The sequence below is a fragment of the Salvelinus fontinalis genome, chromosome 37, assembly GCF_029448725.1.
Source record: "Salvelinus fontinalis isolate EN_2023a chromosome 37, ASM2944872v1, whole genome shotgun sequence".
Classification (NCBI taxonomy): domain Eukaryota; kingdom Metazoa; phylum Chordata; class Actinopteri; order Salmoniformes; family Salmonidae; genus Salvelinus; species Salvelinus fontinalis.
In genome coordinates this window covers 17,032,603-17,060,292 of record NC_074701.1, presented here as the reverse complement: position 1 = coordinate 17,060,292, position 27,690 = coordinate 17,032,603, and the positions used below count along the sequence as shown (strand labels likewise).

General features: G+C 44.4%; 1 protein-coding gene across 1 annotated transcript; it reads right to left on the bottom strand.

Moving 5' to 3' along the window:
* Positions 1–1,396: 1,396 nt before the first annotated feature.
* Positions 1,397–27,068, bottom strand: fbxw4 (F-box and WD repeat domain containing 4). Its single transcript, XM_055902196.1, has 9 exons — positions 26,689–27,068; positions 25,590–25,685; positions 23,755–23,940; positions 23,376–23,508; positions 22,786–22,871; positions 13,113–13,178; positions 4,621–4,761; positions 1,666–1,807; positions 1,397–1,584 (listed from the first exon to the last, which is right to left on the bottom strand). The coding sequence occupies exons 1-9, from the start codon at positions 26,871–26,873 to the stop codon at positions 1,453–1,455; spliced, it is 1,167 nt and encodes a 388-aa protein (XP_055758171.1). The 5' UTR covers positions 26,874–27,068; the 3' UTR covers positions 1,397–1,452.
* Between the last annotated feature and the right edge of the window lie 622 nt (positions 27,069–27,690).

The following is a 27,690-nucleotide window of genomic DNA, read 5'->3' as shown; positions in this document are numbered from 1 at the left end:
TAGCTTTTTTACATGGCACATATTGCACTTTTACTTTCTTCTCCAACACTTTGTTTTTGCATTATTTAAACCAAATTGAAAATGCTTCATTATTTATTTGAGGTTAAATAGATTTTTATTGATGTATTATATTAAGTTAAAAAAGTGTTCATTCAGTATTGTTGTAATTGTCATTTTTACAAATACATTATTTTTTTTAATCGACCGATTAATCGGTAGCGACTTTTTTGGTCCTCCAATAATCGGTATCGGCGTTGAAAAATCATATTCGGTCGACCTCTTGTGTGTATGTGTGTGCTTCCTCACACATGCACGGTCAGGCATTTCATACCAAGCCACACAATAGGGGAAGGACGACATTGTAAACTATCAAATCATTATTATCATCAGTTTAAAACTAGTGTATCTAGCCCTTTCACGCAGTGTTTCAGTTCACTGAGTTACAGACAACAAAACATTGGCCACACTACTGAACAACTTCTATGGGGCCCCTTCCCTGGGTAGTTATGATTAATTCAACTCTGCAGTCTCTGGGGGCCACATCTCCTGCATGGTTGTGCAATGTCTCTACGCAGCATGGCCATTCCTCTTATCTGCTACTGTGATATTAGCTAATGGACTGCCCCACCTTGCATATGATCTAGTATATGCCATTAATGGCCAGCAGGGAGGGTCTCCGGGAATTCACTGTGGAACCCCGCCAAATGCACACACCCCAATCTCCAAATCACCCTCCCACCCAAGCACAACACAGAATAAACCCCCAACTAGCTCTCTCCACTGACCAAACGAATCCGAAGACAGAAATGCGTCTAATTTGAACTATCTACAATGAATGACACACCGCCAGGTGTACGTGGGGTTTGGATATGCTTCTAGAACTTTGATATGCCAGATGTGTATATTTTATCTCTGTCCATCAAATTAATCCTTACATTATAAGATGTGGATTTTCTAAGCTCAAACACTTCAATCCATAAAACTGACTGATCACAGGTGTTGAGGTCAAATGAATGGAAACCCAAACACTGTGTTTCTATGTAACTGTCAGTGGCTAATATGGTTTCATCCCCTCAAAGCAAATGGCAGAACCCACAGCCACTCAACGTGTAAAGTGGAAACACCTCCCTGTGTGTTCATCAATGGAAGACTTATCTAGGTTAGGGCTTTAGCCTGTTTGTGTGTGTCTGTGGGCCTCCAGGCCACTGGATTAGTCCTGTAACAACAGGTTATTGCATGCCCTCTAGTCCAGGATCTGTGTTGCCCTGGCAGAGGTTAATATGTTGATATCAGTGTGGCATATCCCCATATTTGATATTTCATGCATGGACATTCCCAATGGTCTTTGTAGCTCAGAGTTCCAGTTATTACAGAGAATGAAGCCATTCACACACTGTCAAAAACATATAATTTATTGTTTTAAATCCTAACAGCTGTCTGTGGGAGTGGGCGTTATCTGCGAGGCCGGGGGCCCTGTTTGAAGTCAAGAGAGTGCAGTGCTGTGGCGAGGGCAGCGTACAGGTGAGAGGTGTTGAAACGCAGGCAGTACACTGGGCTACTCACAGCAGAGGACAGCTGGAACATCTGTGGCAAGGACAACAACAGTCATAAATGGCACTCACCCACACACATTTGATTCCATACACAACACACACACACACACACCTCTAAGCAGCGGGTTTGCCGCTTATCCCACGTCCGTATGACGCCATAGTAAGAGGAGCCACTGGCAATCATGTGATTCCCGTCCGTCTGGATGCAGTAGAGGGCACTGTCGTGAGGCTCCTCCCACTCCATGACACACTTCCTGTTGGGAAAGGAGGAAATGACATCAGAGAATGTTGAAAAAAAGTAGACATCTGTTTCATTTGAAATACAGCATGACAGCAATACAGCATTCATTTTGTTCAACTAACGTTGATGAGCTATGGTAAAAGGACCACTGCAAAACAGTGCAGAGTGTGACTGGATTTAGGAGAATGTACTCTGAAGAATTTTAAAGAAGGCAAATGTATGTGTGCATGTTATGAGGAAGTTACATTATGTATGTTGGCGTGCGTTTTCTGAGGATGCTGAAACTTCATCTGTTGTTAACGGAAAGACGCTGGGGTGTTGGCGCGCTGGCTGGGTTTGCAGTGGGGAAGGAGATGGTGGTAGGGGAACTATTTTGGGGGTTCTGCCAATAGAGATCGATCATCCATTAGAGCCTCATCAATAAGTGATGCACAGGGACCGAGAGCAGACAGAAGGGCAGCAGAGATGTCTGGAGTCACTCTCACACACACACGTATGCACATATGCAAATACACACAGGCGCACATACTCACAGGCTTGCACACACAAACACACACACACACACACACACACACACACACACACACACACACACACACACACACACACACACACACACACACACACACACACACACACACACACAGTCTGTTCGTCCTCATTTTAGCAATCCAATGAGTGCAAGCTCAATTCACTGTAATTAGCCAGGTTTCCATCCAACCAATTAATTACCTGACACATAAAAAAAACTCACGGCAGGCCTGATGGAAACAGGAGATTTTGCCAACAAATGAGCTAATGCCAACTCGAAACAATACGCTAGACAATAAATACATTCTGCGACAATTGTGGTGGAAACACTGTTATGAGCAACTATTGACATAATAACCATGATGTCAAAGAAAACGTGATGTATACATTGAACCTTATAGCCACCACGTGGAAATGCATGAAGAGTTTATAGGCAGATGAAATAAGTTATGACATCACATCATGGTTGTAAGTGTGTGACGAGCTTCATGCAAATTTCCAATAGATATCTAGGGTATTATTTGAATGCTGGTGACATGATGATCGGTGCTATACTGGGCTAACATTATTGACCAAAAAAATGATCTTTCTCTTATCGTTTAACCTACCCTGTTGACTTTATCAGCAAACAGGTATCTACACTAGAAAGCATGAGCAGAAACCAGATTGGGAAAGCTTGCTATTTATCTCAACAGTTTTTGTGACAGCCATCGGTAAAGAAAACGCTATGGAAAAACAATGAACTTCACATTTTTATTCGCTACTTAGAAACCAAGCACAAAAGTGCTTTTAATGTGCACTACATCCCCACGCACAGCTTTTTATCCGCAACAAGTCAATCTGATGGAAACACTTCTGGTGGGAACATGCACTTCTTTTAATGCATATTTTAGAATATACACAAAAGCTGATCGCAAATTGGATGAAAACCTAGCTAGTGTGTCCTAAAGGGTTGAGAGACACCAGATATAGACAAATATAGCTCCGATTCGACCAGACTCAAAGGCGGGTCGCCATCACAAGTCTACTTTGCCTGTCTTGGCATTTGAGGTAAAGACATAAAATAATATTGTGTGTGTCTGAGAGAGTTTGAGCTGTGTCGGTTTCCCGGAGTGTGTTTTTCTGGGACAATTTGAGACGAGTGCATGAGGTAGACTAGGCCAATTGGGCTGACTCCTCTTTCTCTCTCTTTTTCCCTCTTTTTCCCTCTCTCTGCCAAACCTATAGCCGACGTGGTGTGTGGTTAGTCGGACGAGGTGAGAATGCAACAGTTTGTGAACAAAATGCATACACACTGACCATTTCACCCAGAGAATGTCACAGCCACGACACAAAAACATAACTAAATAAGACAATACCACATTGCATGAGAAAACTATTTGCCATGACCCAATTACAAAAAGCCACACTATAAATACAAAGAAACAACACCAAAAAGATGACGAAATGACCCAACACACAAAACTCACATATTCAACAAGACCATGAGATGATCGATCAACCTGATAAAAGACACTACGTACATCCCAACAACACCACACAACATAAAGCCATAACAAGAGACAACACTGTATTTCAGACAGAGAACAAAGTGTGTGTGTGTGTTGGGCATGTGTTTTTGTCCGCTGGTCAGTTACACTCAAGGCGTCTGCGGGACTCAAAGTCCTGCTTTCAGCGGGAATCCAAGGTCCAGACACCCTGCACCTCCTCACTGTCCCAGGGAGCCTCCTGGTGGTGCTGTGTGTGTGAATTATTGATGTCTAAAGAGGGACCCCCCTCCCAGCCCAATCCCCCGCTCAACTCCCCAGAGCTAACTGACAATCAGCTCTTATTTGTGTTACTTGACTGACCCAGCCCCCCCCCCCCCCCCACACACACACACACACACACACCGCACCCAAATAAAAGGCACCCTCCCCTCTGATAGCAGGACCCTGCTTGGTTTGTCATGGAAATGTGCAAGGGTCCGCATCATTCAGCTACCGCCCAGATTGGACTGGGTTGGAATATACTGTGCTCTTTCTTTTTGGAAGATGGAAGGGAGGGGAATGATTGGACTGTTTTGCTAGTGCTGTAATGTGTGCTGTGTTGACTCATAGCACGTGTGTGTAGATGTGTATGATGTAGCCGTGATGTTATTCTTGTTTTGGTATGGCTCAGAACGCCTCTCTGCCAATCATAATGCTTGACCGGAATCTACATTTTGACAATTTATCCATAAATACGAACAAAATGATTGATTGACAGCTTAATATATGGACTAACTGACTGACGGCTGACTGATTGACGGTGTACCTGGGGCTGAGGCGAAGGTCCCAGGAGCGAATGTAGGTGTCGTAGCCACAGGTGAGCAGCTGGACAGGCGACTCATAGACTATATCCAACACACCTGCACCCCGACGGAACTCTGAACCCAGACAACACAGCAGCTCACACCTGAGAGACAGGGAGAGGGAGGATGGAGAAATAGGGAGAAAGTAAGAAGAAGAAAGATGAAGACAGAAACAGTTCAGGGGAAGTTCTGCACCTAAGATCACAGGCATGTTACACTGTATCAACACTATAAATGCCTGCTGGCTACTGACTACTAATATGTCCAATACAGGATGTCCTTAATGCTTCAAATGAGGATGTGCAGTTTTCACTTACGCCCCTAAGCAACCATGAATAATAAATGGAGCCCCTACTCATTGATGTAAGGTATAACTCACCTTAACCCACAGTGAGATGGATAAAACACTATTTTCACCTGTCTCGGTCTTTATAGCGGTTGATCCTTGATACACCCCTAAGCTCTCTGTGTGTATCTTTATATTCTCATATACTACCATTCTCTCTCCATCCCTATATTCCCAATCCCACTGGCTCCAGACCACCCAGAGGAGATCAAAGTCAACACCTCTCTATCTGGGAGAGGGCTCTGAGACTGATTACAGGGATCCCCCACGCTACAACACCAGGATGGTGAGGTGTGTGTGTGAGAGAGAATGAGCGAGAGAGAATGAGAGAGAATACATTGTGTTGTATGAATGCACAAAGGATGTGTAAGGTGTGTGTATGGGCAGTACCATGCTCTTGTGATCACAGTCCTCCGTTGGCTGCCCACTCGGCGGCTCTGATTCTTGGAGAATAACTTGCCCTCCGCAGGGCGGATTATTGCAGAATAACTGTCTCTTTGTTGCGGTTTAATTCCCTCCATGACCGTGACTGTGTGTTACTCGCAGACCTTTGATACCTGCTCCCTAGCAACCATTTAAAGGAGGCCACTGGCCCTGGTGACCGCACTCCCTCCCCCTTCTCGCTCGTGCCCCCACTGCTCCAAACACCAGGGGCAGACTAGTAATCCGCTAGCCTCACCCCAGGGGGCCATCTTATTGGACGAGGGCTTTCCCCACGTGGCGTCTTATTGGACGAGAGCTTTCTCAGAGCTGGGGTCTAAGCCTGGCCAATGGGGAGTCCGTGATGGGGCTCTCTCTCTGGGATATGTGTCTGTGTGGGGTACCGATCCCTCATTTTCTTTTTACTGCTAAAACCCAGAGCTTAACGCATGTCGGACAAAGAACACCTATACCACTCAAGCCACACGTGAATAATTGACTCATAACTCAAATGTGTCTTATAGACAGCCCCTACACCACTCAACCGACAAGGCAATAGGCCAATCAAGTCATTATCTAAATACAATGTCTCAGAACTCTCCCAATTTCTCTGCTCGGAAGAATTAATGCCATTAAAATGGTCTTCCTCCCACAACTGCTCTACCTATACCAGAACATCCCAGTATTCATACCTAAATCCTTTCATAAACAACTGGACTCAATTATCAATCCTTTCATCTGGGATTATAAAACACACAGGATAGGTAAAAAACACCTCTGCAAATCCAAGATGGAAGGAGGACTGTCTCTCCCAAATTTTATATTTTATTATTGGGCCGCTAACCTCCGTGCGGTTACGTTTTTGCTGGATGACGCACGTCCGTCACCCACCTGGCTTAGTATGGAGCGTGAGGAGTGTCACCCCTTCTCTATTGGTGCTGTCATTTTGTCGCCTGTCAATCTGGAGAGGTCACTTTATCGTAACAATCCTATTATACATAGCACAGTCCGAATCTGGAAGCAAATTAAAACCCACTTTGAGCTTAGACCAATGTCATTCATGCTCCCTGTTGCCAGGAACCCCTCCTTTGCCCCCTCCAACCTTGATAACACCTTTGAGCAATGGGGAGAGTTGGGGATAAGTACCATAGGGGATTTATATATAGAAGGGACCTTTGCTTCCTTTGAGTTGCTGAGGGAAACTTATAATCTTCCCAGAAATAACTTTTTCAGATACCTACAAATCAGAGACTATGTTAGGAAACACCTCCCAACATTTGGGAACGCTAAGCCTTCCATGTTTGACGGATGCATAAAAACATCCCCCACCTCAGACAAACTGATATCTCGTTTATATGACTCTTTTCAATCGGTTAGCACACCCTCTACAGAGGCCATCAAGGCAAAATGGGAGGAAGAACTAGGGACTGACATTTCGATGGCAGACTGGCAAGATAGCTTGAAGTATATCCACACCTGCTCCATTAACTCCAGACATCGGCTCATACAATTCAAGGTATTACACAGATTACACTATTCCAAAACCAAACTGCATAGGATATTTCCTGATACATCCCCTTTGTGTGATAAATGTCAGGCTGCACAGGGTACACTTCTCCACTGCTTTGCCCTATGCTCTAGCTTGCATGGTTACTGGTGTGGAATTTTTAGGATCCTCTCTGAAGTTCTGGAGACTTCAATTGACCCAGACCCGCTTCTGATAATCCTGGGAGTGTCTGATTCCCTAATCGGACTAACCAACCCCCAAAAACAACTCATCTCTTACAGTCTCATTTCGGCAAAAAAACTAATCTTGTTGTTCTGGAAAAAGAGGGAAGCTCCCACTACCAAATTATGGCTCAGCGAATTGGCAAACACTGTACACTTAGAAAGGATTAGATATATTCTGAACAATAAATTATTAACATTTGATCAAATCTGGCAGCCTTTCCTCTCTTACTTGGACCATTCGGCGCTGTGAATTTGTACTTTTTAACGCACTCTCCATTGTAATATTTTAATCCACCTCTGGGCAGCACGTGCTGGCACCGCCACCCGAGCAGCGGGGAGGGGTATAAGGGGAAGGGATAAGGGGGGGGAGGGATAAAGGGGGGGAATAAGGGGGGGTGACACCCACCCTCTTTCTTTCTACCTGTCCTTGTTTTGTATGTCTTGTTTTGTAATAATTGTTTTGTACCCAGAACTCTGGATCTTTTTATTTCTGTCTGCTCTTTTATGTTTAGTTAAAAATTGTATACCTGCCTTTCATACCTATACACCATTCCTGTGTGTGTTCAATAAAAATATTTGAACGATAAATACAATGTCTCACAGACAAACCCAATTGTGCTGATTGCATTGAAGGTCTTCGTGGCCCTCTGAAAATGTCAAACACCAAGGTGAGACGATAAAAACCCAGATCCCTGAAAGCGGTCTTCACATCTGCGCCGAGAACTTAAAACCATAATAGCACTGTGCGGTGGATGGCGAGCAGCCGGGATTCTCAAATTGTTAGGTCACCACTTTTATGAGCCTCAGGAAGATTACAGGACAGAGCATAACCATAAAATCTGTTAGAAGGACTGTATCTGCTAGTGCGGCTGCCGCTTGCCTTTGAGCTGCGGCTTGATTGTGTGATCTGACAATCTCATGTCTGGGTCCACACCATCACATACTTGAGTCTGGTCCAAAGCATGCCTGAGTGGAAAGTTACATGGTTGAGTCTATGAAATAAACCTGACGAGTCATTACCGTCACATACCTACCTGAGTCTGTCCGAATGTAGCCTGTCACATTCGTGAGTCTGAAATCACAGGGATGAGTCAATACCGTCACATGTTAGAGTCACTGTAGAATAGCTAGGACTCCATCATCCACCAGAAAGTGGTGTGTATATATATATATATATAGTTGAAGTCGGAAGTTTACATACACTTAGGTTGGAGTCATTAAAACTCGTTTTTCAACCACTTAACAAACTATAGTTTGGGCAAGACGGTTAAGACATCTACTTTGTGCATGAAGTAATTTTTCCAACAATTGTTTACAGACAGATTATTTCACTTATAATTCACTGTATCACAATTCTAGTGGGTCAGAAGTTTACATACACTAAGTTGACTGTGCCTATAAACAGCTTGGAAAATTCCAGAATATGATGTCATGGCTTTACAAGCTTCTTATAGGCTAATTGACATAATTTAAGTCAGTTGGAGGTGTACCTGTGGATGTATTTCAAGGCCTACCTTCAAACTCAGTGCCTCTTTGCTTGACATCGTGGGAAAGTCAAAAGAAATCAGCCAAGACGTCAGATTTATTTTTTTAGACCTCCACAAGTCTGGTTCATCCTTGAGAGCAATTTCCAAATGCCTGAAGGTACCACATTCATCTGTACAGACAATAGTACACAAGTATAAACACCATGGGACCACTCAGCCGCCATACCGCTCAGGAAGGAGACGCGTTCTGTCTCCTAGAGATGAACGTACTTTGGTGCGAAAAGTGCAAATCAATCCCAGAACAACGCAAAAGACCTTGTGAAGATGCTGGAGGAAACAGGTACAAAAGTATCTATATCCACAGTAAAACAAGTCCTATATCAACATAACCTGAAAGGCCGCTCAGCAAGGAAGACGTCACTGCTACAAAACCGCCATAAAAAAGCCAGACTACGGTTTGCAACTGCACATGGGGGCAAAGATCGTACTTTTTGGAGAAATGTCCTCTGATCTGAAGAAACAAAAATAGAACTGCTTGGCCATACTGACCATCGTTATGTTTGGAGGGAAAAGGGGGAGGCTTGCAAGCCGAAGAACACCATCCCAACCGTAGGGCACGGGGGTGGCAGCATCATGTTGTGGGGGTGCTTTACTGCAGGAGGGACTGGTGCACTTCACAAAATAGATGGCATCATGAGGCAGGAAAATTATGTGGATATATTGAAGCAACATCTCAAGACATCAGTCAGGAAGTTAAAGCTTGGTCGCAAATGGGTCTTTCAAATGGACAATGACACCAAGCATACTTCCGAAGTTGTGGCAAAATGGCTTAAGGACAACAAAGTCAAGTATTGGAGTGGCCATCACAAAGCCCTGACCTCAAGCCAATAGAAAATTTGTGGGCAGAACTGAAAAATCGTGTGCGAGCCAGGAGGCCTACAAACCTGACTCAGTTACACCAGCTCTGTCAAGAGGAATGGGCCAAAATTCACCCAACTTATTGTGGGAAGCTTGTGGAAGGCTACCCGTAATGTTTGACCCAAGTTAAACAATTTAAAGGCAATGCTACCAAATGCTAATTGAGTGTATGTAAATTTCTGACCCACTGGGAATGTGATGAAAGAAATAAAAGCTGAAATAAATAATTCTCTCTACTTTTATTCTAACATTTCACATTCTTAAAATAAAGTGGTGATCCTAACTGACCTAAGAATTTTTACTTGGATTAAATGTCAGGAATTGTGAAAAACAGAGTTTAAATGTATTTGGCTAAGGTGTATGTAAACTTCCGACTTCAACTGTATATATTTTTTTTAAGATGCTACTAGATCCATAAAAACAGGTACTATTTACTACAAGTTAGTTAATACTATTCTGTCGCTGATTTGATTGCATGTCAAAAGGCAATATGAGGGTGTGCGGCTAGGATGAATAGTGGCTGGTGCGTGAGAGAGAAAATATCTGTAGCGAAAAGGTAGTCGTACTCAAACCATGAAAAGGAAAAACCCAAGGAGGCCGAAATGCAAAAATATACTTCATTTAATCCATATTCGAGAAAATACAAAAGGTGAAAGTGCAAAGTGCTAAACAAAAAAAGGAGCAAATGATTGCATGTCACCAAGGGTGATGTCTACAATATGGACATGTGGGAGTTCAGAGATCAGTAAGGTGCACTTGGGAGATAGATCACATGGGTAGTATACCCCAGAGAGTGGAGAGAGGGAACTGCTGCTCTCACATCAATGTTCTCTGACTGTGACCCCACTCAAACTACAGAGTAGCTTGTGCCACTGACCCTGGATGAGCCAGAATGTGGGACTTAACTAGCTGTGATATGGGGTTGACATGAGGCAAATCACATTCCCAGTAATTGAGGAAATGAACTGAAATTTGACTGAAATAAAATATTGAATGCTCATGTTTGTCTGAGTGGAAAATCGGTTTTCGGGTTAATAAATAGTGAGAATTTGAGATAAAAGCCCAACACTGAATTGCTTTTGGAAGGTGAGTTGACTGTCCGCCATAGGGGAGACTGACTGACTGACTGACTGTTATGAGAGAAGTGACTGTCTTTGATACACAGGGAGAATTAGTTAGTCACTGCAGGAGTCAGGTTGGCTTTCGGGCCACACACACTCGCACATATATACACAGCCAGTTTGTGAAAGGAACCATTAACGAATTTACAGACTTTTGAACAGGAGAAGCTAAGGGGATTCTCTCTTGGTGTCGGGGAGGGGGGGGGGGCTATAGAAAAGCAGTATGGGTGGGAGAGCTCTTGTAAGGTTAAGTCTGGTGTCTAAACTGGGCCTGGGGACGTCCGCGCTGGGAAACAGCCACTCCTCTGAAAGGATGTCAGACAGGTAGAGAAAGAGTCCTGCTGGGGTTTTCAGACCCTAAAACAAACTGTGGGGACTCAGGGAGCTGGGAGAACCGCGGGACACAGAACTGGGCAGGAATGTACAGGCAGAACAATGGCCACCTTTAAATGTCACACGCGTTCTCTCCAAAAACAATGCCCGTGCAATTTGTATAACAGAGCGACCTCCCAACGCAGACATTTAACCCCCGCTTTTCAGAGAGGAATGCCAGGAATCTGCCAGGCGATTGTGGGGACCCTTTGACGGGAATCTCGGAGGGATGGTTGGGGTTCTTTGATGCCTTTTCCCTGTTTATCCATGAGCGAAGGCACCATGAAAAGTTGGGGTGCACTCAAAAACGCCACTTGTGTGGGATCCCTCTGTATGGGTGATCATAGGCTTTGTGCTATCGAGATGAAAAAGACACAGAATTAATTGCAATGGGAGAAAAAAGAAATGTGTTAAATTAAATTAAAATCAAAGCCACAATGGGTGAATGGTCAAGGTTCCTTTGCCCCACATAAGTGGGAAGGTTCTGGTTTTGCATGGCAACACTTAGAAGGGTCAACAAAGAGAAACTGATTTTTAATGAGCCTGTTATAGAATAATGCCACGTCTGTCATAAAACAAGGACATGCTTCATTCAGGTCACGATTTCTTGAAAAATAATTAAAAGAGTAAAATAGTTGTTTTGTGAAACTAGATGAATCACATAAAGAACACAGACAGAACACACTCATCCCTTTCTTCCTCCCCTAGTCTCCCTCTCTCCCCTTTTTCTCCATCTATATTTCTCCACCTCTTTCCCTCTCTTAAAGAAAGTGTCAGTCCATGACCTGAGCATCAGCATCTTTGATCTCAGTCACATCCTGTGCCACTATTTTCCACCATCGGATGACAAGTCATTTCTCGAATCAGCCATATGTTGTGGTTCCTGTCTTGTTCAGATCCTGATGCACCAGCTGCTTTACTGGCTATGTTTGGTGCTGCAGGTGTAACAGTGTCTTGGTTGTGATCTTTTCTCTCTGAAGTGTCTGCTGTCAAAGGGATTGTGGCCGCACTAATGCACAGGGTTGGGTTGGGATGCTGCTGGTAGTCTTAGGTTGGGGTGGAGGGGGGTGGATCGTGATGGTGGTGTGTCTGGAGAGGTTGAATATGTGCTCTATGTGTGTGGTGGGGTTGCTGTGTGTGTGTGTGTGTGTCTGTGTCTGTGTGCGCACGTGCATCTGAGATATGGGAAATAAGCGACAGTTACAGACACACAGAGTGCCCCCATAACCCTCATCCTGCCGTCATCGGTGTACAGTATGTGCCCTGCCCTCTCCCAGAGGGACACAGATCAGCCAGGCCACTTGTAACCAAAAATCATACTACAGCAAAGACATCCGATTTTTCAGGATTGGGACTTAAAATATTTACTCCTAAACTGAGAAAAAAACATACACCACAATACCTGAATACTATACTACATGTACATACTACACAAGGACATGTTGTTCATGTTTTCTAGCCAGAACGAGCTCTGGTACACTGTTTCAATATATTTTCGGAACACCTGCAACGCACAAATAACTTCCCCTCCCTTTCCTCCCTTCCCCCGTTTCCCCAGCTCAAATGTCCATGTCATTTGGAGCAGGAAGCGCCTTTCTCTGTCCGGCCCGGGACGTGTCAGAAGGTTTAATTCGGCAGGTAAAGCTGGGAATTACAGCGGTCTGTCAGGGCTGTATCAGGTTTAAGCTTGGGCTTTCAGTGCCAGGAATTCTCCCAGTCCCCCTTTGAACTTCTCAAAGCAAAGGCTTTTAGACGGGATGATGAAACAACAACTATCATTACAGCCAGGTTCCACTTTCACTGCCGTGATCAGTTATACTGACAGATGGGCTAGGATGGGAGGTCTTGGAATACTTGGGTTGGTAAGAAGTGGGTTGGTAGGAATACTACTGGTGGACGATGAAGCGCTCAACTCTAAATTTCTATACTGTATAGGAATGTAGTTCAGATGCTTGGTCATGGTGTAGTGTTGTTTGTGGGTTGTGTGTGTGTGTGTAGTAAGTGGTGTGTCTGTATGAATCAGTGGAGTGTATCTGTGTGTGTGTTGTGTAGTTAGTTACCTTTCAACATCCCAGATCCGCAGAGGAGAGAAGTTGGCACAGCAGGCCGTGCCAGTCACGAAGGAGCTGTGGAGGAGACAACAGAGGAACAGTTAGGACAACTGGGAATACTGAGACACCTCAAAGGGCAAAGCTAAAGTATGACACCCTCAACAGTCTCCGGTCAGAGACACACGTTTATTGTTTCAGTGGTGAGAGAGAAAAGAGGAGAAACTAAAACACTCCTTTGATTGGACTGACAGGTCGGAAGTAGTGGCCTAGGTATGCATGGGAGGGACAGGGGTGAAAGGAGAGGAGGGGATGGAGGGGTGTAGTAGGGTCTGTGTGTAGAGGGTGGGGTGGGCCAAAGGGGAGAGGGGCAGTAGGGGGGCTTCTGTTAGCTCTGCCCAGGTCTGAGGCTTAGGGCCTCCTGCAGGTTTGACTGACAGGGGAAGGTCCAACACCCTGGGGCACAACCACCATTTGATTATTTTTTTACTTTCTTTTGTACCACTTATTCATTTACTATTTTTCCGTTTTACTTCACAGTTTCAGCATCAACGGCTTTCGCATACAATCTCAAGAAAGCACGGAAGATCTCAAATGAAAAACAGCGGGATAGAATAGCCAGAGAGAAGGACAGAGAAGTAGACAGATAACTGTGTTGAAGCAGTGGTGGGTGGTTTGGTTGGCGTTTCTTCCTCTGACGGCTGGATGGGGTTGGCAATGGGGTAAGGGTGGCGTGGAGGCGCTTTGGCGTTGAGACAGGGGTAACGAGGGGCGTGAGCGGGGCACGGGAGGGTGTACTGAGGCACAGGGGCAGCTGTCAGGCCCATTAAGCGGAGAGGCCCGTTAGCGAAGCCCCCGTTAATTAGTGTTGGGTAAACTCATTTGGTCCAATCAGGGCTGCGGGCCCTCAGCGAGTATGACCTCTGAACCCTGGTGACACAAGATACAATAGGGTTAAGGTCACACTCGCTGCCTGGCCCTTATTACTCTCCATTACTCACATTACTCACCCCTCACTGGGCTCTGCTCTGCTGGGGGAGGAAGGGGGGTACACAGCACAGACATACAATGAACCGGTTCTGTCCTCCTGAGCACTGGCCTGATCTAGGGTCAGATCACTCACTGATATTATAGCTGCTAAGGTCAAAGCCTCTCTCGCCTGATGTGGGACAGGTGCCCCCTCCCTAAAATCCCTCACCCTCCAATCACCTCCCTGAGATGCTACTACCACCCCATCCTGAAATCGCCCCCATCTCTCTAGCCCCCCAACCTTCTCCCTCTCCCTCTACTTCCCAGTCCACTCCTCATTATAAGGACATGCTGGGCCTCTGCTGCCGTTTGGGTAACCTCATCAGCTGGCTGCATTATCTAAGGGGCTGTGTGGCAGGGTCACACAAACTAACTCAGCCCCCATTGGGAACCCAGCCAAATGAACACACACACACAATCACAGACAAGCGCACACACATAATTACACACAGACAGAAACACGCACGCACACTGAGCCCCTGCTGGGAGAAGAGCCCAACAGTACCAACATTGTTAGCTCCAAATCAACAAGCTGACCGCACAGGGTGCTCCACGCTTTCCCAAGACCACCGCAAACGCTCCACTTCTGTTAACCCATCCCCATTCTCAGCCCCAAAATCACTTCTAGTTTCCTAACAAAGAGGTGAACAACAGCCTGGTCTAGGAATCTAGTCTAACAAATGACATGTTATGAGAATTATTTCTCAGTTAATAGGGGATTCTCCAATTGTTTTCCTTAGAAATGAAAAGAGTTACCTATTCGAACCTGCTTGGAGTCAAACCACAGTAAATCAAGTCCGAAAGTCAAACGCATAGAAAGTACATTTAGTGTCAAACACCAGAAAGTAAATGTATGGACTTAGGAAGCAGAATTTGACTCAGTGTTCTAATGATATGTCCATTCTACTGCCTGTGGGTTAGTGGTCTTCTTTGGTGTCGGGCTGCACATTCTAAGCCACCGGTTTGGCTTTAGCATTTGGCTTGCACCACTAGTCACTACAAAAGGATACAATTTCCATGTGTAGGACGTTCAGCTTACTACCTAAACAGCTGTACTACACCAAATGGAACAACTACACTCCAGTCTTGCACTGTTTATTCTTCTGAGAGACAAGGGTAACAGACACGCACTGTCAGTTGAATTTCTCCTGGCACTATTGTAGCTTATGGCAAAATAGAAAAGTGAAGCGTATTGCAAAATACAAAAAAGTAAAGCTTACTGTTTAAAATGGGATATGTGGCTATCTGACATCAAAATAAAATGTTACATTTGACCTGACTCCAATTCTTTCGCCTTTGCCAAAGATTGACACCACTTTCGTGAAATTCAAAGAATCCCACACAAACAACAATACTCCAAGCAAAACAAGTAAGTCACCATTTATCTAAACTAAACCCCAGCCAATTACAGAAGAATAGGCTAAATAGCAGAGATGAACACAGACCATGCAGGCGCTGGGAATGTAGAGGCATGGCGATGGACTCCAGGGGCGATTTAGCTATGCCCCCTGCCCCCCTTCTCCCCCCCCCTCCCCCCCTCTAGGCAAAAGAGGTTGTTAATTTGTTGCGCTTGACCCCCGGCTTTGTGCCCGCCGTGTATCTAGTTTGTAAAAAGTGCTTTTATCTGCTCTCTAAATATGTCTGAGCTCAAAGGGTTATGATGCTTTTATATCAGCAGGGAGGGGGACAATGGCAGGGGCTCGCCAAGACCCCCCCCCAATACCCCACCCCCTAGGCCCTTTTGGCTTCTGTTTGTGTCCCCTCTGTCTGAGGTCACCAGGACAGCACCAGGACATTCCACACACAGCCCCTCTGCGCTGTTCTGCTCAGCCGGCTGGAACGGAACAGAACGGCCCGCCACCATGTATTGAAAACACAAAACACCATCCGGTCTCGCTATACTAACGGCTATCCTCCAACTAACAACAGCTAAACATTAAAGTTCAGATGATGTCGATTATGAGTCTAGTGGATTTCTATAATGGATTACAACAATAGACTATGCAATTTAGCAGACTCTTTTGTCCAAAGCGACTTACAGTCATCGTGCATGCGTACATTTTACGTACGGGTGGTCCCGGAAATCGAACCAACTATGCTATGCTCTACCAGCTGAGGACCAATAGACAGACACAAATGAGGATTCATTCATTGTGGTATGTGTCAGCTCAGCTCCGGTTCCCTTGAATGATCAGAGACCTTGTCACTCATCTTCTTCTCACTCAGAAACATGAAAGGAGCAACAGTCATTAGGATACTGGATTATAAGAACTAACATCCATTGAACCATGTTGGCAAATTGATGTCTGTGTGCAAAGAAACAAAACAAACATCAATGCTTTCAACAAACAATCAATTAAACCTAGACCATCGACGAGAAGAGGGATATTTCAATGTTGATAGAACACAATTAATTAATTCAATAATGAATCTGATATACCAACCCATGTTGACTGGGCAGTTGTATCATTAACCCAATTTATGCCATGATGTCGATCATGAGTAGTGTTGTTTCCATTCTGTACATAGAACAGCAGGCCTAGTCTCTCAGGTAGAGCAAGTGAACCCGAGGAACACCTGTATGAGGTGGTGTGTAATGAGAGGCCTGTGTGAGTTGTGTATGTGTGTGTTTGTCAGGTATGTCTGAGGTGCTAGTATGTGTATGTCTGTAAAATGACTATGAGCAGTGTGTGCGCGCGCGTGGGTGTGTATGAGGTGGGCACATGGGTATGTGTTTGAAGTAGCTTTGGAGTGCCTGTGTGTAAATTTGAGGTACCGTATGTCTGTGGAATGTGGGTGTCAGGTGTGTGTGTGTGTGTGTGTGTGTGTGTGTGTGTGTGTGTGTGTGTGTGTGTGTGTGTGTGTGTGTGTGTGTGTGTGTGTGTGTGTGTGTGTGTGTGTGTGTGTGTGTGTGTGTGTGTGTGTGTGTGTGTGTGTGTATAATGAGTGGTTCAGAGGAGCTGTGATTATTCTTGCCTCCTGCAGTGCGGGTCCTCCGGCTCTGTGGGCCCCAGAGAAAGCGCCCTGTATTTAGCGTGTGGGAACGCACATTCTGCCCCTTATCGCTGCATTGTTGCAGCCTCTCTCTTTTCTTCTCTTTTTTTAACTAATTGAATTCTTGACTCCTGAGCCACAGGCCCAGCCTGTGAGAGACGAAAGAGAAAGACATGAATTTCAGGCTTTTTCTTGCGGTTGAGTGGGGCAGAGCAGTGGGGGTAAAATCAGGGGGGGGGGCGTCTCCCTGTACTTTGATACTAGAGGTCAGAGGTCAGCCTCCCTCCGTGGTGAGAAAGTGGCGAATCGGGGCGGTTTATCCAACAATAATTTTCTTTGGAAACGTTCAAAGGCATTGCCCCTGCAACATCTTTGTAGTTGTGCTTGAGGAATTCTAAACAAAACAAACCCAGAAAAAGCGCCCCTTTCTCACCTCTCCTCAGGGTAGCTTCTCCCTCCAGTGGCTTCCAGCCCCCTCCCCTTTACGAGTGGTCAGTATAACCCCCCTCCATCCCCCCCAATCTTGCCGACATACATTGTGTAACTGCATTTTGGCACTGAGAAATGGATTGATCTCATAGGCCCTTTGACACTGAGCGTCAAACCCTAATTGGTTCTTTGGAGTGGTCTGTTATTGGCTATTCCGTTCTGCTAACCCTGTAACACATGCACACAGGTGATACTCTGGGTGTGTGAGTGACAGCTTTTGTGGCGAATCTCTTATGGAAATACAGTTGGGTCATTCTCACGAAACAAAAATTTGTTCAAAAAATTCTCAGGTGTCATTTTAAATTATTTAAAAAATGTATATATCTTGGATCAATGAGATTAGGATCTGTACTTAGCTATTTCATAATTATTACTATGTTTTTTTGATCAGATATTGATCAGATATATATGCATTCTACCACCATTTCCACAAAATTCTCATTACTGCAACAGTCCAAAAAATAAATAAAGAAATCAATTCATCATCTTTTTAACATTGCTCCCCTAATGAAAAGGTCCGAGTTAAACATCACTGAAAATGCACATATTTAAAATTGTATCATAAAATTATTATAAAATGTAAGTCTTTTTCCCAATTTGAGCTTTTTAGCCATTTCAGTAATGAGAAGGCCAAGCGGGGTAAAGGGGGGTGTTTGAGAATAAGAACCTCATTCTGAAGGCATATAAGCGAAGGAATTAACTTCTACTACTCCTCTAGATGATGCATCACGGGTGGATAACATTTTATTTAAAATCTGATTGGAGTTTTTACAGGAACTTGAAAAAGTGTTACGTTATGTCCACAGACTCTGTGTTTGTACGTAATAAAGTAGTAGTAATAGTATAGTTTAATGTAAACTTCAACTAATATAAAAAATTTAGGATTTATGGATAAACTATAGCAACATAGAATGGTTTCATGAGAATCACCCAGTTATCCGATTAACACCAGAGTTCCAGCCAATCAATTTATCAAATTGCATTTGTATGGCTGCAGTTTTTCAAAGAGCCCATATTTGTAACAAAGAGTCAGACTTAAACCCTCAATAAAAACACAGGTAACAATGGCAAGAATTCCCTAGGAGGGAGAAACCTTGCTTTCATTACATTGTTCCTAGACCATTTCCTTACTCTTCCTACAGAGCAGCAATGCAGCAGCAATAAATAGTATCATCACTCAATAAAACAACATATGGTACGAAATCCAATCAGTCGTGACTCCATGCTCTCTCCCATCGAACAGTGTGATCTGCCACGACAGCTCCAGCGCTCCTCAACCTGTCCGGTCTTGTTGGCTCAAGCCTATTTGCAGGAAACACCTCAGTCAACTACTAACCACCTGCCCGCTTCTTTATAATTCAAAGAAACTGTACCAAGAGTGGAAAGAGAGGGTGAGGAAGAGAGAAAGACAGAGATAGAGACATGGTGGGAGAGTGGAAAAGACAGTTTTTGGACCCATGTCCACCCTCATCCTCTCTCACTAATACTGCAAGTCCTCATATCTAATGGTCTTGGTACAGTGTTGGGGAGTAAGTCTGTCCCTGTCAAGACCGGATTCGACCCCTCTTACTCAATTGCTAGTCAATGACAAAACCTCTAGGACATGGATCCAATAGAGCCGAGTCCTATTCCAGTAACCATGTGCCATATTTTAAATAATAAATACAAATAATAAATAGTGGGTTAACTGCCTTGTTCAGGGGCAGAACGACAGATTTTTACCTTGTCAGCTCAGGGATTCAATCCAGCAACCTTTCGGTTACTGGCCCAACGCTCTAACCACTAGGCTACCTGCCACCCCAGGTAGCCTATATGAGGTGGGCCTCGGGACAGATACAGTATCACACAGCATGCTGTGGAAAGACATTCGATTGAGAAAAGCATGAAAGAAAGGACCAGAGCCAGATCTACTGCTGGGATCAATCTCGCCCAAAGTAGGCAGGGACCAACACGGAGTCGCATCAGCATTGGCATTTCAATGCAGCCACAATACACCTCTTTGTAATCCTTTAATAGACTTTGAGATGATATTTACTGGAAAACCCAAGAGAGAGAGATGGAAAAAGAGGGACACCAAGAGAGGAAGATTACAGAGAAAGGGGGGAATGGGAAGGATAAAAAGAGGGGAACATTTCGCCGCCCACAGCTTGAACACTAGGGTCAATATGAGAAAAGCAGCGACAGCGGCAGTGTAGCAGAGCGGGGGGATTCCTTTTGCTGCTTGGGGGGGGTCCCGCAAGATTTTTTTGTAGAATGACTGTGAGAAGGTCATTTCTGGTAGAAGGACATTCTACTCCAAAATGAATGACACCATCTGAAATATAATTTTCCCTTTAAAAGCATTTAAATTTGCAGCCCAACTGATGCAGCATAGCGGCTTTAAATAAATAGGCTGGAGCATGGTGTTGCCCATCTGCATTTGTCTCCGACTGAACATTTTAGAGGGTCTTCTCTTGGCTGCAGCGACAAAATTTAGCTGTTTTAAAGCTCATTTCCTGCAATTCTACACATTTTGCCATGGGGCGAGAGAGAACATTTTAAAGTTCTAAAGAGTGTCTGCCTTTAAAAGCAACTTCTCTTTTTGAAAACGGCCTATGTGGCATCGATATGAGTCCGAAATTACTACAAATTGTAAATAAGATCATTTTGATCATAAAGTCAGTCTCGTCCAAAACGGCGATATGCGAAATGAGAGGAAAAAATGGTGTGTCATGGAATGAAGGGTACCGTAACCGTTTCCCTTGGTTAGGGTTTATTTCAATCCTGCCCACAGCTTGCAGCACACAAGTAATCATCAATTCGGAGTGCAGCTGCACATGACCTGATCGTAATGCCCATGGTCAAAAAGATGTATAGGTTTTTTATCATACCACCGCTGCTAAATTAATATAGGGCAAACACTGCCATTGGGTAATATCAGTATAGTTGTGGTAGTACCGACCACAAAAGTGGATATGGTTAGCAGGGATTCAATTGGGCAGGGTCCCGCCGAGCCTGAGACCAGGCACCTACAGTACGATCAAAATGAGAGCCAGGCAAAGCTGAGACCCGGTACCTTTTGGTTATTTGAACGATCTAATGAAAAATTGTTGACCCCATTTAATTTTCCACAGCTTACAACAAAAGTAAGAAACAGCAAAATCAGACAACCCCATAGTAAAATAGTTGACCTATTCAATTGTTCAGCCTGTTCTATGCGAAAAAATTATATTCCTCTTGAGGCGCATTCAAATTGCAAGTGCCGCACTCAATATCATGACAGCATAACAGATATTGTTGTGTGGCTTAGTTGGTACAGCGTTGCGCGTGCGACGCCAGGTTTGTGGGTTCGGTTCCCAAATGAGACCAGTACGAAAATTTATGCACTCACTAGTGTAAGTGGTTCTGGATAAGAGCGTCTGCTACATGACTCAAATGTAACATTTAGAAAATCAGCCCTAAAGTTGTAGGTACAGTACGGTACCAACACTACAGTTAGCAGTAGCATGGTAGGCTGATCTCCCACAGCCCACCAGCCCCGTCTCCTGCTGCACCCCCCCCTCTCTACTCTTTAGATTCCTTGAGCGTGAAGCAGGGACAATTACATTTAAAACACAAGGAGCCCCCCCCCCCCCCCCCCCCCCCCCCCCCCCCACCACCACCAAATCAAAAACATGCTGCTTCCACCATTTTGCTCCCTGTCGCTTTCAACTGTCATTTAAAACGAGATAAAACTAAAACTTTCAATGCCCCTAACTGACCCTTAATGGGTAAACGATAGCACCTGGGTCATGCGACCCAGTTGGTAGAGTGGAAAGGTCTACCATAAAGAGCTAGGTTATTAGATTGATTTTGAGCCATTTCCTTATTAACAAGACCTGTGTCATGCAATCATTTAAAATTAATTGGCAGTGCCATCACATGTAATATTTGGCAAAGCACTGACTAAGCAATGACATCTCTCCTTGTATCCTCCTAGCTCCAGGAGTGATGAGGTTGCAAGGGGATAGGTGGGCTTATAGGTTTGTCAGCGACTTGACACCTCGGTTCCAGGGGTCTATTAATTAACCAGGTCATTGGTCAGTGTGTAGAAGGAGCAGGTTCATTATGAGGGGGCAGCAGGCTGAGGCACGGCTGCTATTTCAGCCAGCAAATTGGAGAATTAATGATGTGGATAATCGCCCCATACTCTCAGATCTAAAGTTCTGGCTGAGCAGACAGGGCCACCGGGGCTCAACGTGAATGTGTGTGTCTGTGTGAGAGTAATATATACTGAAGGAGTGTGTGTGTGACAGAGCGAGCGAGTGAGTTCATACTGTCTGTGGCTGTGTGTGTTTCTACAATAAAAGTGTGCATGTGAAGTTCAGTTTATACCGAATGAATGTATGGCGGGGGTCAACGAGCAGAAACAGCCAGTCTCACTACAGTTTCAGTCTTCCAGGTCTACCTGAATAAATTCCAGTCAATTCATGGAAATGTAATGCATGAACAATCCACCCAGAAGATGATGGTGTCTCTGATTGCCTGAATTGAACAGAGTTGACCAGGGACCTGTCAGCCGAGGAGAGCTGCCCTTTGTTGCTGTGACTCATGGTGTTTCCACTCTGCTGCGGCGCTAAGGCCAGTTTGACGGATCAGCTGCCTGCCGGTCTGGGGCAGGTGGTGAAGCAGGAATACTGTTACAGCCTTGTGCGTCTGTGTGTCATTAAGGGTGTCCCTGTGTGTGCGTGTGTGTGTGTGTGCTCACTCGCGTGTGTGTGTGTGTATGTATGTGCGCGTGTGCTTGCTTTCGTGTGTGTGAGCATCATTAAGTGTGTGGGTGTGTAGCTACATGGCTGAGCAATCAAAGGGCCTATGAAGGCAACCCCGCTTTGCCTTGATATCCTGTTTTTTCACCTCTCTCGATCCCTCTTTCACTGTACATCAGACCACCTGAGGGAAATAAATATTGTCCTATTCAGTAACGGAGGACAATGAACCCTCCCCTCAGGTTAATCTAGCCCCAAACTCAACTATCACCCAAACCGGTGGCTGACAACTGTCTTCATGCCAATGGCATAACTGAAGTCAGGGTGTCATACTGACTGATGGGGGTTGTCCGGGGCGGCAGGACTCTACCTTTTGTGCACTCATGTATGATGTTAGTGTAGCTGTTTGACTGTTTTGGGACATTCTAGGCATGTACATTACGTACCTCTGTGTGGGACTAATAGCCACAGACCACACCCTGTCGTTCATAGGGATCGTGTCTCTGGGGCAGTTGGAAGACAAAGTCCAAATCTAAAAGGAAACATTAAGAAAATACTAACATTAAAACCATTGCAAATGCAATAAAACCATAGTTGTCTGTGGTTGACAGTACACCCTAATACGCCACAGAAGCTGCGTTCCCACAGGCAACCCAATTCTGATATTTTCCCACTAATTGGTCTTTTGACCAATCACATCAGATCTTGTTCAGAGCTGATTGGTCAAAAGACCAATTAGTCAAAAAAAAGATCAGAATCGGGCTGCCTGTGTAAATGCAGCCAGGGTGGAACACACAGTGTGTAAATGCAGCCAGGGTGGAACACACAGTGTGTAAATGTAGCCAGGGTGGAACACACAGTGTGTAAATGTAGCCAGGGTGGAACACACAGAGTTAATGATTTCAATTTATTCGCCAAGCTTGCATATGACACACACTTTGGTTGCCACCCAATGTGAAACTACAGTGGAGCTCTATGTCAGCCAGTATCATCTACACAAACTGACACAATGGGTGCTAGAATATTAGTGTCTCACCCGGGCTGTTCTGTCTCTGGAGCCGCTGACGATCAGTCCTCCTCTGCAGTCCAGGCAATTCACCTCCTGGTTGTGACCTGAGTACTCCATAGAGAACCCATTCCTCCTGTGGTGCACCAGGATCTTACCATCACTGAAAGAGGCAGATAATAGTTCACTATAACAGACATGAGTACATTAAGTGGAATATGATATCTTTGACAGAGTGTCCTTCTATGGCCGTGGGTCTGCAGTAGTGATGACGCTTCTATGACCTTTAGTTGAAGCATGTACACAGTAAGAATGGCAAGTGAGTATTGAAGCAACATGATAGACTGAACTTCAACCATTGATATTATTCCTTTCAGGAGTTTGAGTCAAGGTGATTACTGCTGATTACCTTCCTCCACTAACGAGGTGTGTGTCAGTCACAGCAAATCGACACACGTCTCCCAGGTGTCCTGAGAACAGAGCCATGGGGCTGCGCTGGAGCCTCCCCGTGTCCGGCCTCAGATGGTACGCTCCGATATCTGCAGCCTGAGACAGATACAGCACATCCCCGTCTAGCTGTATCCATGGCAACAAGCTGTAGGGGGAACACACAATCAAATAATGGAAAATACTCTGACATACAGTCAAAAGTTTGGACACACCTACTCATTCCAGGATTTATTCTTTATTTTTACTATTTTCTACATTATAGAATAATAGTGAAGAAATCAAAACTATGAAATAACACATATGAAATCATGTAGTAACCAAAAAAGTGTTAAACAAACCAAAATAAATGTTATATTTGAGATTCTTCAAAGTAGCCAGCCTTTGCCTTGATGACAGCTTTGCACACTCTTGGCATTCTCCCAACCTGCTTCATGAGGTAGTCATCTGGAATGCATTTCAATTAAGAGGTTTGCCTTGTTAAAAGTTAATTTGTGGAATTTCTTCTTAATGCGTTTGAGCCAATCAGTTGTGTTGTGACAAGGTAGGGGTGGTATACAGAAGATAGCCCTATTTGGTAAAAGACCAAGTCCATATGGCAAGAACATCTCAAATAAGCAAAGCTAATCGACAGTCCATCATTACTTTAAGACATGAAGGTCAGCCAATGTGGAAAATTTCAAGAACTTTGAAAGTTTCTTCAAGCGTAGTTGCAAAAACCATCAAGCGCTATGATGAAACTGGATTTCATGAGGACCACCACAGGAAAGGAAGACCCAGAGTTACCTCTGCTGCAGAGGACAAGTTCATTAGAGTTAACTGCACCTCAGATTGCAGCCCAAATAAATGCTTCACAGAGTTCAAGTAACAGACACATCTCAACATCCTGTTCAGAGGAGACTGCGTGAATCAGGCCTTCATGATCGAATTGCAGTGAAGAAACCCCTACTAAAGGACACAAATAAGAAGAAATTACTTGCTTGGGCCAAGAAACACCAGCAATGGACGTTAGACCAGTGGAAATCTGTCCTTTGGTCTGATGAGTCCAAATTTGAGATTTTTGGTTCGAACCACTGTGTCTTTGTAAGACGCAGTAGGTGAACAGATGATCTTTGCATGTGTGGTACCCACCATGAGGCATGGAGGAGAAGGTGTGATGGTGCTTTGCTGGTGACACTATCCGTGATGTATTTAGAATTCAAGGCACACTTAACAGCATAGCTACCACAGCATTCTGCAGCGATACGTCATCCATCCGGTTTGCGCTTAGTGGGACTATCATTTTGTTTTTCAACAGGACAATGACCCAACACACCTCCAGGCTGTGTAAGGGCTATTTGACCAAGAAGGAGAGTGATGGAGTGCTGCATCAGATGACCTGGCCTCCCCAATCACCCTGAACTCAACAGATTGAGGTGGCACAATGACTAAAAGGAGAGCATGATCCTCTCTCTAGTTGAAACCTTGTGAATGGTAATCTAAGGATAGACTGTAAGCCAACCATTGACTCTCTGGATAGTGCTTACTGGTACTCCTAATGAGCTTTTCAGCCCCAACATCTAGAACTATAAGCTATTCAGCAACCATTTTCCAATGTTTAATACATTTTACTTGTATACAGCTTCATTAAAAAAACTAACAATAACTCTTGAGGACCTCTTTTGCAATTTTTTCTCCCTAAACTTTCACCTGCCAATCCCTGTCGTGTGTTCAGTGGCGCAAGAGATGAGAGAGATTAGGGAAACTCCTGAAACTACACTGTGGTGCCATGATGCCAAAACTCACAAACACACTCACTTAATCCTCCATTTGAGCATGACTTCCTTTCTGCAGATCCCATGGCACCAGTTCTGAGATACCTTCACTCTGTCCTTCAGCGGGATGTGGGGATACCTGTAACATGGATAGTGATGTGATGACACAATTATAACTCCTGAAGAACACCACATAAATAAAACCTCTGAACGGACAATGCACACAAACAATGCCCAAAAGGCGTAGAATTACAGCATTGCGTGCTGTACATTAGCAGATGTGATGTGAATATCACAAGGAATAGCAGGAGGCCTCAAATAGACCCATATTGTCATACTTGAACCCAACACTGTCGTCCAGAACATTAGCATATGTGTTCGCATGTGTTCAGAGGGCCTGTGCCAGAGGGGCTGGATGTGGGCTGGAGGAAACAGCCTGCTTCTCTCACAGAGCTGTGGGATGTGGTGTCCTGTAGCGCTCAGCAGGATTACCAAGTTTATTTACACTGCTGTTAGGCTGCATCTCAAAGGAGACCCATGGTTTGATAAGAGTGGCTGTCACTGTGGCATAAGTAGCTGTGCTGGGGGAGAAGGCAGTGATGCCAAATGGCTCAGGTCCAATTCACAATGTTAGGTTCTCTAGACCAGTGTTTCTAGACCAGTCAGTCAGACTCAGCTTCCACAGCAGCAAGTGGGAAATAGGCTATATATATTTCATACAATGAATGTATCCTGAGAAACAGTGTCGTGATGTCAACATAACTGCAGTCATTGGCCGAGGATATTCTTCTCAGGATTATGTAGCACCATGACTATGTGCAATAAGGAATGCGTTATTATGCAGCTACAACTTATTTGTAAACGCAGTTCAGATATCTATAGCAAGTAACCACGAGGCTATCTGTATGCGTTTTTACAACACATACACGTTTTCCTTGGGCACCATGCTGAAACATTATAGCCCATGCAGTACATACTACAGTGTTGCATAACTTTGCATCAAGAAGGATAGCGGTGTGAATGACAACAACTGTAGCAAGCCGCGTGGAAGTAGATGTAAACAACTCTTGGGAAGTCATGATGCTTATCATGAAACGACCACTGTACCCTACTTACTGTACGAATAAAACAACATTTCTTACACATCTGCTCCTTGTCGTGTAATTCCAGTGTTTATGAACTCTTTTGCTATCTTCCTCCATACGGCGTCACGATTTGCAAAATGGTAGATTGTTTTGCAAACTTGAGAAAGACGACTCAAAGACTTGTATTCCAAATATGACATAATGTGGTAGAGCACAACCTCTGGTAACTGGAATAAGAACATTTTAAGTTCGTATTGAAGGTTTCTCTTTTCCGTTTCTGTATTGCCCTGTATCTTTCTCTAGGTGTATTGCCTCTTCTATGGTAGTTCTTAAAAAAAGGGTTTAATAGCGTTAAACAGTAATCCATGTTCTTAGAGCGCGTGAAAAGAGAAGATACAGGAAGCCATTCCAAAACAAGTGACAAAAGATCACGTGGTGACGTCGTGCGACGTAATGACGTGTTATATAACGACATATAAAATCAAATACAGTTGTATTTGTCACACGCGTTGAATACAACAGGTAGACCTTACAGTGAAATGCTTACTTACAAGCCCATAACCAACAAAACGGCTTTAAGAAAAATAAGTGTTAATTAAAAAATGAATAAAAATAACAAATAATTAAAGAACAGCAGTTAACAGTAGCGAGGCTAGATACATGGGGTACCGGTATAGAGTCAATGTGCGGGACACATGTTAGTCGAGGTAATTGAGGTCATATGTACATGTAGGTAGAGTTAAAGTAAAGATGCATAGATAATAAACAGAGAGTTGCAGCAGTGTAAAAGGGGGGTGGGGGCTGACAATGCAAATACTCTGGGTAGCCATTTGATTAGCAGTTCAGAAGTCTTATGGCTTGGGGGTAGAAGCTGTTAAGAAGCCTTTTGAACCTATACTTGGCACTCCAGTACTGCTTGCAGTGCGGTAGCAGAGAGAGACTGACAAACAGCTTCTATCTCAAGGCCATCAGACTGCTAAACAGCAATCACTAACTCAGAGAGGCTGCTGCCTACACTGAGACCCAATGACTGGCCACTTCAATAAATGGACCACTAGT